A 16,800-nucleotide genomic window follows, 5' to 3' on the forward strand; every position below is an offset into this window, starting at 1 on the left:
CCCTGTTGTTGCCGTGCTGGAAACCCCGTACTGACTGTGAAGGGACCCAAGATGGCTGAATACTCACGGGGGGCACTTAGCAATTATCTGAGCAAGACATCGGCAATGAATGGCAAATAGCAGTATAATGTAAAGCGTAACCTTCAAGTAATTATACGACTCCAGTTTGTTGGTTTGCACAGTTTTGGGGATGCATGAGTAAGAGTAAGGAGAGAGTGGTCTCTCCGCGGCCCCGAGCCAGAACATGGCGGAACACTTGGGAAAGAAATAGCAGCTAACGTTAGCTAGCTGGCGTATTATTTAAAGAAGAATAGAAACATTGTTCCAGGCTTAAAACGGGTGTCTGTTGTCCGCAAGTATAAAGTAATGTTATCGACAGCTAACTCTATAGTTAATCTGCTTCAAATGGTAGTTTAACATTGGATATGTGGAGCATAGGTACTTAGCGTACTAGCTAGCGAGTTAACTCGTAAGGGTTGATAGCTAACGTTACCTGTAAGCGTACAAACTGTACATATAAGCAGGAGTGTTTCGTGAGCCAGTCCTCGTAATATCTGTTTCTTTTTCAGTACTCTGTTCTCAGCTGTATATTGCAGTGACATTCGTTGTTTTGTCGTTTAACGCGTAAGATAACGTCCTCCGCTCTTTAATTTTGTCGTTAGCTTCCTACAATGGTTTGTACGCGGAGTCTGCGTGGCGCCTTGCCTATAGCGCTGGCAGTGTAAGTTTTGAGGCAGCTCGTCAAGAAATGCGAGATATTGCAGTAGTAATTTTAACAATTATTGCAGAATCCTGCTGGAAACTTGTTGAGGCGATCCACTTTTAAGTTGCTTTTAGAACTTATCCTAAGTGACCCCCCGCCGATTCATATTTAGTTAATACTCTTGTAGAAGTGAGCAGCTGTAAAAAGTGAATTGAAGTTGTGGCGTTACTAGGTGAAGAAAGCACCCCGTAAAAGGCCCGGAAGGGGAGAACGGGTTACAAGAAACTGCCAGGATGACGGACACTCGTCGGCGAGTCAAAGTCTATACCCTCAATGAGGACAGACAGTGGGATGACCGTGGGACCGGGCACGTCTCGTCGGGCTATGTGGAGCGCTTGAAAGGCACGTCTCTCCTGGTGCGAGCAGAGAGCGATGGTAAGCGAACGCAGGAATACCACACGAAGATTGTAGTAGCTCAGTTATTACTACAAAAACAAGACGTTCCGCACTCATTTTAACCACCTGTATCACCTGAAATTTGTACACGTATTACTTATTTGAAGCAAATGCAGTAACCTACAATTTTGGGCTACCTTTGTTTTAAACCTGACAGGTTCCCTTCTGCTGGAGTCCAAAATTAACCCAAACACAGCCTACCAGAAACAACAGGTCAGTACATAACATGATGAACATCCAAAACTGATTTTTTCCCCCCCCATTCTGCTCTGTTTATTGTAAATTGGCTTTGTTTTTCTTTTGAAAAGGACACATTGATAGTGTGGTCAGAGGCTGAAAATTATGATCTAGCACTCAGTTTCCAGGAGAAGGCTGGCTGTGATGAAATCTGGGAGAAAATATGCCAGGTTAGTGTACTTAATTTGTGTGGGTTTGAGTTTTTCATCTCCATTAGTTTGTGGGTTTGATGCTATTTGTGTTCCTGGTGATCCCTTATGTAGTTACATCCTGAGGTGCTAATATGTTTGTCCGCACTTGTGTTTTATTAAGGTGCAGGGAAAGGACCCTTCAGTTGACATCACACAGGATGTGGTGGACGAATCGGAGGAGGAGCGTTTTGATGACATGTCATCCCCAGGTTTGGAATTACCACCATGCGAACTGAACCGTTTGGAGGACCTGGCCGAGTTGGTGGCCTCTTCTCTCCCATCACCACTGCGGCGTGAAAAACTAGCACTGGCTGTGGAGAATGAAGGCTATATTCGCAAGCTCCTGGAATTGTTCCGTGTTTGTGAGGATTTGGAGAACAGAGAGGGACTGCACCACCTGTATGAAATAATGAAAGGCATCTTCCTGCTGAATCGTACTGCACTCTTTGAGGTGATGTTTTCTGATGAGTGCATAATGGACGTCATTGGTTGCCTGGAGTTTGACCCAGCACTCCCGCAGCCAAGGCGGCATCGTGAGTTTCTCACTAAAACAGCCCGGTTTAAGGAGGTGATCCCCATCTCTGATCCTGAACTGCGTCAGAAAATTCACCAGACATATCGGGTGCAGTATATTCAGGATATGGTGCTGCCCACGCCCTCTGTTTTTGAGGAAAACATGCTGTCCACCTTGCACTCCTTCATCTTTTTCAACAAGGTGGAGATTGTGGGCATGCTACAGGTGAGATAAGCAGACATGTAGTAGTATGATCTAACAGTATGGGGTTGTTGTTTTTACTTTGTATAAACACTACATTTTAAACAAATGGTTTAATTGAAGCAAGTGTTATAAATAGGTAAACTTGTGAATATACTGTAATCCTCACAAAGGAGAATTTCTTTTATGAAATGTTAGTGAGCCTCAAATTACAGTAATTATAGGATTGTACATTGGTTTTATTTTTGACTGATTGTACTTTTACCCTGTCTGAGATTGTCTGGCACCCTTTTATGATCATGTGACCTTTGTGTTTTTATCCTGTGTCAACTCAGCATTGTTTATGTATGGCTGTCTCCATGGAGGCACAGTAGTGTTGTGTAAATCTGTTATGCTGCGCTAGAGGAAAACTGAAACGGGCACATTGTTGACTCTGGTGTTCTTTGCTATATCACGCTCTGAAGTCAAACACTACAGATATGAGTCTTTGCTTCCTTAATTAGCATAAGGCAGGCAAGCTTAAATCAAACCGTTCACTAACCAAGGTTTTAAAAAATATTTAAAGTGGTAGTAGATGTCATTGAATGAGATGGTGTTTTCAGCATAAACATATCAAAAGTATTTTTATGACCAGATAGATCACATTGTTTATGCTCCAAATTTCTCATTGACAAACATGATGCAATTCACTTTTGTTTTCTGTGTAATTATGTTGGACTTGTACTATTGTAAACCAATAACAGCTTTGTAACTTGTGAAAATTGGGTGTCTGTCATACATTGACATATTAATCATACTCTTAATACTGACTTCTAAAATCTCATCTCCCTTTTTTGATGTCAGGACGATGAGAAGTTCCTGACAGACCTCTTTGCACAGCTAACAGATGAGGCCACAGATGATGACAAAAGACACGAACTGGTATACCAGAATTTAATAATTTATTTATTTAAAGTTGTTGCAGTCACAAACTCTTAAGATCTTTGTTTTGTTGACCTCTCTTTGTTTATTCCTTTTAGGTAAACTTCCTAAAGGAGTTCTGTGCATTCTCTCAAACATTACAACCTCAAAACAGGGATGCTTTCTTCAAGACATTATCAAACATGGGCATTCTACCTGCACTAGAGGTTATTCTGGTAAGTCCAGTGGCATTAATCTCAGATGAATAGTTTTGTGGTTTTCTCGCACTAAAATAATTTGTCTGTTGACGTCAGTAGCTTTGGTGATGTTGCAGCCTTTTGCATTTTGATCATGGGTGATGCCTTCAACTTTCTGATGCAATAAAATTGAATTAAGGGACATACTAGTAGTATGTCCCTTAATTCTATAACAACAAAATCTTCTTTTTTTGTTATAATGATCTATAATTATTCTATTAAAAAATAACTGGAACATGCTAGTTTGCTCATTACATTTATTTTTTGCTGAACAGTACTTGAAGGTTGCCAGGGCATACCACAGGAACACCTAGTTGAGAAAGCAGAATCAGACTCCAGCATGTGATATCTGTAGCATTAAATGTGTTGTGACTGAGAAGATAGCACATTTCTTTTGTATGCATCCCTTGTCAAAAATAAATTTCAATTAAGTTTTATTTTTTCTTTTAGTTAACTCGTGTGTTTAACTTCTCACATGGAATTTGAGTTTAAATGGGCTTAAAAGAAGTGCTATGTGATAAACACTGAGGCTTAACATACATTGAACATGCATGCAGTTAGTCATCAAAGTTGTGGTTTCAGGGCATGATGGGCTTTTTGGCTAGTAAGCTAATAAGATTTTTTTTTTTTTGGTGGTGGTACAATTCATATTATCTGCTTGTAAAGTGTATGTGAGGAAGGTCAGGAAAGACCTTCTGCTCATATAGCCATTGGGTTAATGGGGATTCACTGTCCAAAGAATTTGTTAGACATTACAAGAACTACTAAAGTGCAACCATGAGTCAAACTCGAGCTTAATGATTACTATTGTGAGTTAAAGCAAGGTCAGGCACTAAAGCAGAGAGATTTACAGATTTTAAAGTGTTTTCTTGGGGAATGGGGGAAAAAAAGGGGGGTGGGCAACTTGATTAACTTTACATGGGGAAACCAGTTTAGCACCTCACAAAATGGCAACAATAATGCGTAAACGTGCAATTGAGGTGTCCTTTCACTGTATGGGTCTTTTCTCTATAATTTGCCACTGACCTTTTTATTTTTGTTATGTTTAAATCGATAGTTTTTGTTCTTGAAATCTTGAGTTGGGTTTTGAATTGTTTGCTCTCACTATATCGATACAATTACATGTACTTCTTAAACCTGTGCACACAAGCTGATTTTGAAGCTGATCATGACTTTTGTTTTCATTATATCACTCTTGATTTTATCAGAGAGAGAAACAACAAAGGTTGTTCCTTTTTTAAAAGTTATTACTTTTGAACAATTTTAAAGTACATTTCAAAATTTCCTGGCGTGCAAATCAAAAATCTGCTGATAAATATAATAAATAGATTTATTTTGAAAAGGGAATGGACGATGTTCAGGTGCGTGGGGCAGCCACAGATATCTTCTCTTATCTGGTGGAATACAACCCCTCCATGGTACGAGAGTTCGTCATGCAGGAATCACAGCAGAATGATGATGTGAGTATATACACAAAGGCAACATGATAAATAGGAATGATGTCCATTTATCACAATGATGCACATAAACTAAAACTTATTTGCCTTTCAGGACATCCTCTTGATCAACCTGATCATAGAGCACATGATCTGTGACACAGACCCAGAGCTTGGTGGTGCAGTGCAGTTAATGGGTCTGCTGCGAACTCTGGTGGATCCAGAGAATATGCTTGCTACTGCAAATGTGAGTGTGAATGCTGCTTTTACATAGTTTCCACTATGTATGTATGTACTATTTACACTGACTGTAAAACAAACCAAAATCTAAACAAAACAAAATAAGACCATTGCGCAGATAAGAGTTGGCTTTCAAAATGTGTAAGTGCTTAAATACAAAAGAGAACAAATGTTATGTCTGTGGGTTCTTGCGCTTTGGACAAAGACAATAGTCCTATCAGTAAAAAAAAAAAAAGAAGGCAGATTTCCTTGTTAATCAAGTTACTGTCTAGTAACTGAAAACATCACTGCCACCAATTCAACAGGTTGGCCAGGATATCTGCAGCTTCACTTTCTTGCTTGTAATTCTTTTGAACTGGAGTGAAAAGCTCAAGTACATTTTAAAAATTTAGCAATTCAGCAAAGTATCTGTTTCCTTATTTTTATTTTATTTTTTACAGAAAACAGAAAAAACTGAGTTTCTGAGCTTCTTCTACAAGCACTGTATGCATGTTTTATCAGCTCCACTACTGGCCAACACCACGGAAGAAAAACCTAGCAAAGGTACCGAGTTTTTGTTAGATTTCTTTTTTTTAATCTACAAGTTTTTATGTTGCTAGCTTTCTCACGTTCTTTCTTTCCTCCTTTAGATGACTTTCAAACATCCCAGTTGCTGGCCTTGATTTTGGAGCTGCTAACATTTTGTGTTGAGCATCACACCTATCACATCAAGAACTACATCATCAACAAGGATATTCTCAGGAGGGTATTGGTGCTCACAGCCTCCCGGCATGCTTTCCTGGCTCTATGTAAGTCACAGTTCTTCCAACTATATCTGTCAAAGTAGAGAACGATACAATTAAAGTCTGTTTGACAAATAAGGACATCTATTGCTTAATATTGAACATTGTGTTTCTCCCTGCACAGGCGCCCTGCGTTTCATGCGAAGAATTATTGGTCTAAAGGATGAATTCTACAATCGCTACATCATGAGAAATTTTCTCTTTGAACCTGTCATCAAGGCCTTCCTCAATAACGGCTCACGCTACAATCTCATGAACTCTGCTATTATTGAGATGTTTGAGTATGTTCGTGTGGTGAGTATTTTTCATACCAAAATTTAATAGGTAAACAACAGTATATATTTAACACAAAAGAACCTTGAGCGACATGATCAGCATATAAATGATGTCAGAGCGCCATAATAGCGGTCTGTACATCTCATGGTTAACTTGGTTTGGGAAGCTGGAAGGAAAAATATGTTTGGTTTCACTTGTGTTACTGATTTTTGTTCCTGTTTTTTATTGCTTCTGCTTCTCACATTTGAAGAGCCTGAAAAACCTGTACTGAAAAAACTGGTCATGTCTTACAGGTTTAAAAAACCAATGTATGGCTAACTGATGTGCAAACATAGCTGTAATTATTTGTTAGGCATTAAAAACGTATTCTCTCTATCTTAAGTGATTTTATATTTAATCAGAGGAACTGATATGTGTACGATGTCAAACTAAATCCCTAAAAGTTTACAAGTATTGAGTCCATTCAAACCAAACTGTGACGTGTTTTAAGGTTGTTTGGTTCTGACCAAAACAACCATGCCCAAGACTTTTGAGTAGATGGTGGTGAAGTTAGCTTGGGGTTTTGTCAATGCAAAAACAAAGCAAACAACAGAAGAAAAAGCTACAGGTTTACAAACTCATCACCTGATTTAGACCAGAGTAAAGGAACTATAGGTCTGAAAATGCTCAGTCCAGTTGTTATGTGTGCATTCATTAGAATTAGTTCTAATCTGCCTTTTGTATTTCCCTCATTGGCTTCTTTCCAACTTTTTTTTTCCCCACTCTGCTTTATCGAAAACTGTAAACTGCCCATCTTTTTCTCTTTCCATACTTTCCCCCTCTGCTACCATTTCTGTGTTCTCCGCTCCCGATTGCCATTGCTCCCAGGAGGATGTGAAGTCTCTAACGGCTCATATAATAGAGAACTACTGGAAGGCTCTTGAGGATGTGGACTACGTCCAGACATTTAAAGGCCTAAAACTGCGGTATGAACAACAACGAGAAAGGCAGGACAACCCCAAACTTGATAGGTAAGAAGATTTTGTCTTGACTGCTGCCTTTATCTAATTATGTATTGACAGACAATGTTTGTCTGACACTAAATGGAAAAAGTGCGTGTGACATCTTGAATGACTAATTTTGATGAATTTTTTTTTTTCATGAATTGTTTTTTTCTGAAGGCAGCTTTGTTGAGTCATAGTGCTATTTTGAGCTGCTGTGTTGTAAATCGTGCCCAGTTTATATTCTTTTGAAACGCATCCTTACACTTGTATTTCACCAACTGTACAAAAGCAAGTTTCCACTTATAGAGAAGGTTTTGCAACTTAACGCAGTCTAACCGTTTATAGTTAAGCAATAGACCAGTTGATCATCTATGACTCTTAAAGCGAAACTGGATGGGTTTGTTTTGTTAATCTGTAATACTTCTGTTAAATTTCATGTTATAAAATATCGACTTAATTTTTAAACGAATGTGGTGTATGTTTTATAACAGCTTCTTGGGCTATGTGTATACTTCATGTGTATGTGTATACTAATGCAAACCACATGTTTGTGGATTACATTAGTTCTGTAAGAGGAAATTTGACTAACTAAGAGCTTTCAAAGAATAGAAAATCTTTTTTTTTTCCTGATTGCTGAACTGTGCATTTTCTTTGACAGCATGCGCTCCATCTTGAGGAACCACCGCTTCCGACGTGATGCACGGACGCTGGAGGATGAGGAGGAGATGTGGTTCAATGCAGATGAAGATGACCTTGAGGATGGCGAGGCAGTTGTTCCTCCCTCTGATAAAATGAAGAGTGAGGAAGACCTCATGGAACCAATTAGCAAGTTCATGGAAAGAAAGAAATGTACGTGCAAGGAAACTTGTGATGTTTGGTGGGAAATTGGGGTTGGAAAGAATCCATTCCTTTTGTTAATTATATAAATTAATGTTACTAGCTGATTATTTCTGAAAACGAAGCCCCTGTAAATTTGATACAAGAATAGATTTTATAAAGGGTATTTCAGGGTTATAGATGTAATGGCAAATTTTAGGTGAAAAATACATTGTAATTGGGTTGTCTCAGTTACATTGATAGCTTTAGGTGTAGTCATGGGGAAATCACCAGTGTATATGGTTCTTACATTATTCCTCCCCAGATGAAAGTTGTTTGTTGTTTGTCAGCAAGAAGCAAAAACTACCAAACTGAATTTCCTGAAATTTGCTTGTAAGGTGTTGCAGAGCCAAGATAAGTTAATTTTGATTTTTTTAAAATGGTGCATTGGGCTTTGCACATAATGTGTTCTGTTATTGTCTTGTATGGCATTTTGTAAGGATTCACTCAAAGAAAACTGTTTTCATTTGGTTCAACATAGCGGTGCCACTCAGAACCAGTTTTTACATGCTGGCTAGGTATATTTATAAGTAGTGAGAGACGCCTAAGAAGGAAAATATGTCTTGCAAAAGCCTGTCCTGATTTCTGAGGAGACAATTATATTCACCCCTCCAAAATTTTAAAGAATTTTAATGAGAGAATGACCTTTTCTTTATCACCTCATCATGTTGACCCACAGTGAAAGACTCAGAGGAGAAAGAAGTATTGGGAAAGTCGAGCTTGTCGGGCAGACAGAATCCCAGTTTCAAGCTTTCCTTCTCGGGCTCCACTAAAACCAGCCTCTCCAGCCCTCCTTCATCTGCCTCACTAAACCCAGGTTCTCCAGGATCGCCAGGGTCTCCAGGCTCTCCAGGCTCAGGCGCACGGAGCTCACCCTCCACCACAACTGTAACCACAAAGGTACCTGTCAACATTTTTTTTTTTTTCTTAATGAGCAAAGTTAAAAAAAAAAAAAAAAAAGATTTGCACAGTGTTGGCAATGCTTTAAACACTTAAGTGAAGGATTTAGTAAGAAATGAGATTTAGCTATGAATCTTCACACTTATACTGTTAAATTTCTCACAACTCCCCCTCTATTCTTGTTATATAATACAAAAACTGGACATGATAACCATTGTGCCACTGGACTAGGATATTTTTTTCTAGCTGACTTTATTTACATGGTGGAAAAATAGAGGGGGGATGGAGATTATCAGAAAGTGTGTTATTTATGGATTTAATAGATTTCTAAAAATGGAAGACTCGCTGCACAAAATCAGGACAATTAACACCAAATTATATACAAAAATGGGGGGAAAAAATGCAGTGAGTTTAGTAGTTGTGAAGAATTGCATGCAATATTGACATGTATGTGTAATGGGCATATGATTGCTAGTTATAAAGAAAGCAGTGTTGAAACATGTCTGCAAATAATAATTGCAGTTTCTGCAAACTGGGTGTCTCGTTTCTGCTTCAGGGAGGTTTGGTGGGACTTGTGGACTATCCTGATGATGATGATGACGAGGAGGAGGAAGAGGAGGAGGATGGAGAGAGTAAAGAAGACCCTCTGCCACCCTCAAAGAAGTCCAAGCTGAGCTCCTAAAGAAGCGTCACTGTCTCAGCTTGTGCACCGCTCAGGCAGTCTCAGCGCATAGACTTTACACAGGAACGATCAAACTTGTAAACAAATTGAATGAATGAAAACCACCGCTCAGTGTCAACGGGTGGCCACATGAGGAGCAGACTGTGAATGGATCTGAAGGCTCCTCACACTAGTCCAATTCATACAAGTGCCAATCAGGAGACCAGGAGTGGAAAAACCGTCTGAAAATGGGAAGAGACGATTGAAAGTTTGGAGAGGGGAAAAAAATTTCACTCAATAAATCTTCAACGGACTCAAACAGTATGAGCCATGAGTTTGGTAATTTAGCAACTGGAGGAAAAGACCACATACAACACAGACAGAAATCCCAGAGAGCTCGCGGGCTTGGACCATAACCCACTGACCCCCACCTGCCCCCCACTCAGGGAAGGACATCACAGTGGCCCAAACGGGTCGGCCAATTCAGACCTAGAGCCACCACTCGCACCCCCGTCCCCTCCTCAGAATCCACTTCCTTCCTGTTCCTTTCTCCTTCTTTTCTCCCCTGCTCTCTCCCTTCTCTTTGTCTGTTGCTTTTTCTCCCTTTTTAAGTTAGCATATAGGACCAGATGGGAGGCAGCATGTGGCAAAGCGCTGTCCTTGTTGTCATTTGATGATGTCATCAGTGTCGCCGTTCCTCAGCGGACGTTGTTTCTCCGAAGAGGAAAAAAAGCCAGCAGTTTCTTCATTATTTTCTTTTATGTTCTGTATTTGTCACAGTCTTTTTCTTTTTTCTTTTTTTTTTGTAAATGACTACAAAAAAAAGACCTGCCTTTAAATGTTCAGGACGTTTTCAGTCACACTTGAACAGGTTTTTAAAGACCTCAGTAGGTGAGCTAGTTTTACCCTTTTTGCCCTTTGAAACTGCAGATTTTTTGGAGAATTTGTAATCCCGTCTTGATTAAAGATTGAGTGGAATTCTAGATGTGATGAATTTTGTCATATCTTTTGTTTTTCCTTTCTTTTACATGAGTGTACACTAGTTGTTCAGAAAATTTGGGACCATTAAAATGATCTTTGCTGTAAGATGTCCTACTACCCTTTGTTCTAGTAATCAAGTGTTCCTGGCTGCATCTACTTTACTATATATTACAGTTTTTGGCTCCTTGCTAGAAGATGGGTGCCCCTGTTTCTGTAGCGCAGACAGTTCTTTTTGGTTCACAATGGTTCCACAAGCTAGAAGGTCAAACTGAAGAAAGATCTGTAATTCCTGGGACTAAAGTATTACCATTATGTTCCAACTAGCAGACAAGGTATCCCAAGTTTTTTGGGGGTGTACTTGGTTGCTGATCTCCTAATAATCCACCAGATGGCATCCTTGGTCCATGAGAGAATCAACTATGTGAATTGTGGGTTATTTCAACTGTGCTTTGCAGTCCTTACAGAAATCAGTCATTAACTCCTCCACAGAGAAAGTATTAATACCTTGCTGTTGTTTTTAAAATACTGTGTATTACATGTGGCATTTTTTAACTTCTTTGTTGAGACGGTAATGGGTGGAACATGGGTGCTTGATATACCACACTGGGGACAAATTGTTAAAGATGTATTTAAAATTATGTATTTAAAAGCAAGGTCAGATACACAACTGCAATTTTGCAAGTAGACTCCATTAGAACATGTTATCCTGTTGGTATTATACCAGTATGATTCATTCTGCCAACTCATATAAGTGACTAATATGAGGTTATAATTTCTTTAATCAGTCTTAGAAGAGGTATTGCTAATCATCTTCATAACTGAAAGCACTTTGCAGCACTTGTAGCCATGCAAGTGTTTTGTTTTTTTTGGAGTGGGGAAAAAAAAGTTGATGAAAAATGTCAGCACCCTCCCGTTTATGTGGTCACCTCAGTGGGAGTCTGAGTACAACTCAAAAACAAACAGCATCAAGGCCACCAAGAAGTCACTGTGTTGTCCCTCCAAGTGCATTGTGGCCTTCAAACATTGTTTATTAATTAAAACCCAACAGAAGAGGATCACTCGGTGCTCAGCGGGCAACGAGAGCCGTCGCACAACGCCTATTAAGGCCTCCATTCACATGAAAGCCATCTCCAGACAACAGCAGCTTTTGAAGAGCAGCCCTCCCTGCCAGCCTCCGTTTGCTCCTCAGCAGGAGTGTGGCAGAGTGTGTGTATATGTGTGAGATCTCCCTCTTTGCCACTGGAGAGGCCAGCTTGGTCTTGGTGCCAGCCACTTCTTCACCAGAATGCCAGCTCCACTTCCAGTGCCAAGTCGTTCACCCGGCTCTGCCCGCCTGTATGTCTGCCAGGCTGAAGAGCCCCCATCAGGGACGCTGCTGTCCAGCTTCCTACTGGGCCAATGAAAAGTCTCTTTGACAGCTGTCTTGATCAGCTCCACTCCTAAAGCATACTGTCTGCCAGTTGTCAACTTTCTATACATTGATCACATTAGTATATATCTATGCAAATGCTAAAAGTAGCAGAACAAATGATAGTATAGATGAGGCTCACTACTATACTGTGTGCATACTTTCATAAGAAACAAAAAAAATGGTGTATTTCAAACAAGGTTGAAATTTATGAGTTATACTTCCTGCCACCAAATATATACCTCCCTGACAATGTGGTGGTTTTGATCTGTAGTGATTGCAATCTGCTTTTAATGCTTCGCTTTATTCCATCTGGCCTCACATAACATTTGTTTTTTGTCTGTACACATACCTGTTTATAGAGCTTTTGATCTTATCACCTTATTAAGTTTGCTCAGCTGCTCAGAACAAAATGTCCTACCTGTCAAGAACCCTGGAAACGTGTCCACCAACTCCCTGTTCTGCAGCAGTGAACATTTTTATTACAACTGATGCAGATGCTGTGATACAATCAGGAGCATCAGAGAAACAAGCAGTGGAAGCAAGGGAGGGAAGTTACGAACATACGAAAGTCACGTTATTTTCAATTAAAACGATCAATTTAGTTTATAGCCTAAGATAGCTATTACAGACCACTTTAGCAGCCAGTTTCCCAAAATGGTCCAGAGCATGCAAAGTGCAACTTTTGGACACTCTCAGTTATAAATAGCAAGGTGTCTGACATTTATGGCTCTCTTTTAGGGCTATGATTTCTTTGCTTTAACGAAACGAGAGCAGAATCAGTAGGGGGCGGTAGAGACCACTTGTGGATGCCAATCAATGCATAGATTTATAAACGTAGAAAGGTAATCAACCTTATTATGTGCACACGTGTTTGGTTTCCTCCATGCCATTTATTTATAAACAGACTCATTGTTTTTTTTTTAAGTTTTTGAGAAGCACCTTTAATTGTTCAGTGGGGGATGGGGAAGGAAAGGGGAGTTATTTTATCCCGTGTAATCCTGGTAACTACATCAGGATATATGAAAGAGGAAATGTGGCACACATGCAGTTTTTGGAAGCCTGGCTGAGCTTGTCTAAACACTCACACAAAGTCCACCTTTATGTCTCCCTACCGGCCCGGGCGTCGCGGCAGACAATGACCTGTATTTCCCGGCACAAAGTGCTCTCTGTGTCCGCCGGAGCTCCCCCGCTTTAATGGAGGTGATTGCCCGTGTTCAGTGCAGCGCGTCCTCCGCTGTGCGTGATTAATCACTGTGTTAAACGCTGGAGCTGGGCGTCCCCCGGGCGGAGAGAGGGCCGGTAGGCCGACGTGGAACCCCGGGGGCTGGGGGGCAGCCGGGACGGCCTCGGGTCAGCATCCGTCGGCAGCGAATAAAAGAGTGGAGAAAAGTCCTCATCCGTCACATATGGTTTACATTAAAGCAGAGGTGAGATGCAGTCACAAACAGAAGTCCAACATACTGTGACCTAAATGTTTCTGAAGTGGTGGCAGAAAAAATATGAGGTCTCCAAAGTTACATCTATATATCAAGATCATTTCAAATAACGGACTTCTTGGAGATTGTCCCTCCTCTCCTCTGGATCATGCTAACAAGCTTGCATATTGCTGTAATGTTATTTACCCCGAAAACTCCATCTAGAGCTGACGTGTTGATTTACAGTATAGTGACATCTGCTGAACCTGATGATGATAATCTGATCAAAGCCCATAGTGTTTATTGTAGTGTTATTGGTATGTTTTGGGCCAAATATTGAAACGGGTAATTTGTATTTTATTGTGAAGTAATGAAAACCAATGACCTCTACATGCAGTCTTCAACTACAGTAGTTATTTTCTGTCATCCTGAATGATTTAAAGCAATATCAGGAGGTGAAAGCATTTTCCAACATAAATTTTAGACTAAAGCATACATAAATAAATAAACTTTTTTGGCGTAATTGCTCTTTAAATCTCTTCTATGACCCATGGACTCAGGTCGGGAATGCTTTCCACCCCTCAGGTTGGAAACTGCTGTCATATTCCTTCTGTCTCTCCTCATAACTTGCATCCACTGCAGCTTAACAGTTAAGTTCAGTGCAGCTAAAATGCCTTCTAAATGTGCACCATAAACCAGCAGTAAGCCCGTGCTTCCTTTGTTTCTCGGTAGCAGACCGTGGCCCCTTCATAATTCTTGTCACTCTAAATCAGAGATAAATAATGAGCTTTCCCATGGAAGCGATGGAAAGTGGAAGAATTTGGGGCTGATCTGCTATTGCTAAATGTTAAGTGGTTGTTATTGTGCCTCGGCATGGGTCACAGGAAACATGGATGTGAATGTACGAGCTGCTGGGCTGCGTGTTAAATGGAAATGTCACAGTGATAAAGAGCGCACCTTCCGCGCCCAAGAGCGTGTGCTTGTTTTTGTGCGTGCATGCGTGTGAGAAGACTTGGTGGCATACTTTGCAGGCGCACTGTAAATCCACAGCATGAGCTGCAGATAGCTGCACGCTCACTGACACACACGCACACAAACACCCACACTTGAATCTATTCCTACTTTCCAGGAGTTTACATCTAATGCTGCTCCAGTAATGTGAGCTCACACGTCGGAATCTAGCAGATAAAATCCCCACCCGCATAAATTTCTGACCCTATTAAAAGCACGTAAAACTCACACTGAATAAAATAAAACCGACTTCACCGGCCCTCTGGGCACGTATAGTGTCCCAGACTGAAGGTGTTGAAGAGAAATTAGGCTGAGCAGCAGAGCGCTGGGAAACACAGCAGTTTCTGTGAAGGAAAACGCTGGGAGGCGCAGACATCCAACATGTAAAAATCACCCAGGGCAAGGAGGTGAATGGGCCAATCATGATGTCTGAGATATTGAATTTACCTCACGTAATGTGGCATGAATGAAGCCCTTAAAGGTATCAGTTTTCAGCCAATAAACAGGGAGAATCAGACACATGGTTCAGTTGGAGTTGAACATGTGAGGCCAGTCACAAACACCCACCCACCCACACACACACACACACACACATATAGCCAATGCCCCGGTCACCCAGTCAGGCTGCTACTGTGAACATTAAAATCACCATTCGACTTAACAAATCAAACCTTTCGCTATATGTTAAGGTCTTGACAAGCTTTGATTTCTGTCCGTAACCCAAAATTAACCAAACAGAACTGTTCCAAAATACAGTAGCAGTCGAAATCATGCTTGACATTCACTATTTGAGTCCGCTTTTGTATTTCCACAGACTGAAAGCCTGTGCATTACCAAAACGCTTATGTTTTTTTCTGCTTCTTCTTCCTCCATTCAGCCAGGCCTGATGGCTCCTGCTGCTGGAGTGTCTGAGACTTTGATGGCGGCTCTGTGTCGTGTGGCGTTGGCGTCCGCGCTGTGCCAGGCGGCGTGTGTGGTCAACAGGCAACCGAGAAGCTGCGGGGAAGCGAAAGGGCTGTGGGTCAAGGCAGAAGCCCCTTTGGTTCGAGACAGGGCCTCACCATGTATCTCTTCTCCGTCCGCTCTTCACGCCTTCTATTCATCTTCAGATTTCTGTGTCTGTCTCCCTGGCTGACCTTGAATAACTCATACCTACAGTACGCATGGCATATGCCTCTTTCACAATTTTCTGCATCCTGCAAAGACTTATTATATCCTTCTCACACACTTACACCTCATCTTTCTCTCCTCCCTCCCTCTGTGGCCTAGGGGCATATGGTTTGGCTGGGCAAGAGATAAGAGAGACGTGTCAGCATGAGGTACTGAACAAACACATCTTTCATTTCTTCCTTTCTTCTCTCCTGCTTTAAGTCCACTTCCCTGTCCTAGTCCTTTCTCCTCTCCTCTTTCGTCCCTCCTCTTCTCTCCCGATCTCCTCACCTCCTTCGTCTCTGTGACGGCTGGGTACAATTAGGAGCAGAAAGCCTTTCGTCTTGTCAGGGAGAGACTTTTGTTATATTTGCGGCTGATGGAGAGGGGAGCGGAGGGAGAGAATGGGCTTCAGATGCTCTCTAGGAGTGAAGATGAGGGGGGAAATGAAGGGCTAGAGGAGAAGAGACAGATCTCCTCATGCTGAATGAAAGGCCTTCTTTCCTCTCTGGTAGGGCACATCAGAGACATGCTCTCCTTCACTTTATGGAGGGGAAAGTGGTTTCCACCAAACTCTGCTTCCATTTATCTTTGGCTCGCTCGCCCTACTCGCTGTACACACACTTCCTCACGTGTTCACATTTGTACGGCACATGCACGCACATGCACGTTCTGCACGCATACTGGATTTGCTTTGATTCCTGATTGCTTTGGTTTCTGCGGTGGCTTGATCAGGTTACTGTTTAAACTCTGTGCCAAGCCAGTGTGTGTGTGTCTGTCTGAGCCTCTGTGTGTGTGCGTAGAAGTGTGATGATGGTCCCTCAGTCAGTGGTGGGAATAGCACAGTTTCAGCTGCTATTATTAGCCCTCTGTTCCACAGGCCTGATTCTTTTCCCTGTCTCTTGTCTGACACCAGCATTTCATTATTATCTGGCTCAAGCGCAGGAACATCCATGCTCCCAGTGCTAGCTACAGCTAGGACGCTTTCATTCCAACAAGGCTTTTTATAGGCTGCTACTCTCGTATACATTATGTCCTTTATTGTGTGAAAGACACAGGGTAGACAGAAATGGGTTAAAGCATCATTTGGTGGGTGCGGGTACTTTAAGATCTACTACAGCAGTGTAGCGGTCACAAAAACACATAATTTGTTCATATTTCAACAGATGAATCGATGAAAAATGGCAATGATAATGCATAAAAGCATAAAATTCAATTTT

At 41.2% G+C, this 16,800-nt stretch overlaps 1 protein-coding gene and 1 long non-coding RNA gene across 3 annotated transcripts in view; both read left to right on the forward strand.

Annotated features, from left to right (window-relative positions):
- The first annotated feature begins 4 nt into the window (after window positions 1–4).
- Window positions 5–10,701, forward strand: ppp4r3a (protein phosphatase 4 regulatory subunit 3A). Of its 2 annotated transcripts, none has more exons than XM_085432009.1 (15): window positions 5–1,138; window positions 1,317–1,372; window positions 1,468–1,566; window positions 1,709–2,326; window positions 3,146–3,223; window positions 3,322–3,438; window positions 4,803–4,919; window positions 5,011–5,142; window positions 5,576–5,678; window positions 5,765–5,923; window positions 6,042–6,211; window positions 7,061–7,203; window positions 7,835–8,025; window positions 8,732–8,952; window positions 9,509–10,701. In XM_085432009.1, exons 1-15 carry the CDS (start codon window positions 997–999, stop codon window positions 9,632–9,634), a joined length of 2,472 nt encoding a protein of 823 aa, XP_085288135.1. In that variant the 5' UTR covers window positions 5–996; the 3' UTR covers window positions 9,635–10,701. The 2 variants fall into 2 exon arrangements, with proteins under 2 accessions (XP_085288135.1, XP_085288136.1); XM_085432010.1 differs by having other exon boundaries at window positions 7,064–7,203.
- A 4,614-nt stretch (window positions 10,702–15,315) lies between these two features.
- Window positions 15,316–16,800, forward strand: part of LOC146692068 (uncharacterized) — an 87,404-nt gene continuing 85,919 nt past the window's right edge. Inside the window, exons 1-2 of the long non-coding RNA XR_014915389.1 lie at window positions 15,316–15,588; window positions 15,701–15,750. This is a non-coding gene — a long non-coding RNA (uncharacterized LOC146692068). The remainder of the gene's footprint in view (window positions 15,589–15,700; window positions 15,751–16,800) is intronic.

This window comes from Copadichromis virginalis, linkage group LG15 (genome assembly GCF_057382275.1).
Source record: "Copadichromis virginalis isolate Kocher_CV1m ecotype Utaka linkage group LG15, C_Virginalis_male_GT1.1, whole genome shotgun sequence".
Lineage (NCBI taxonomy): Eukaryota > Metazoa > Chordata > Actinopteri > Cichliformes > Cichlidae > Copadichromis > Copadichromis virginalis.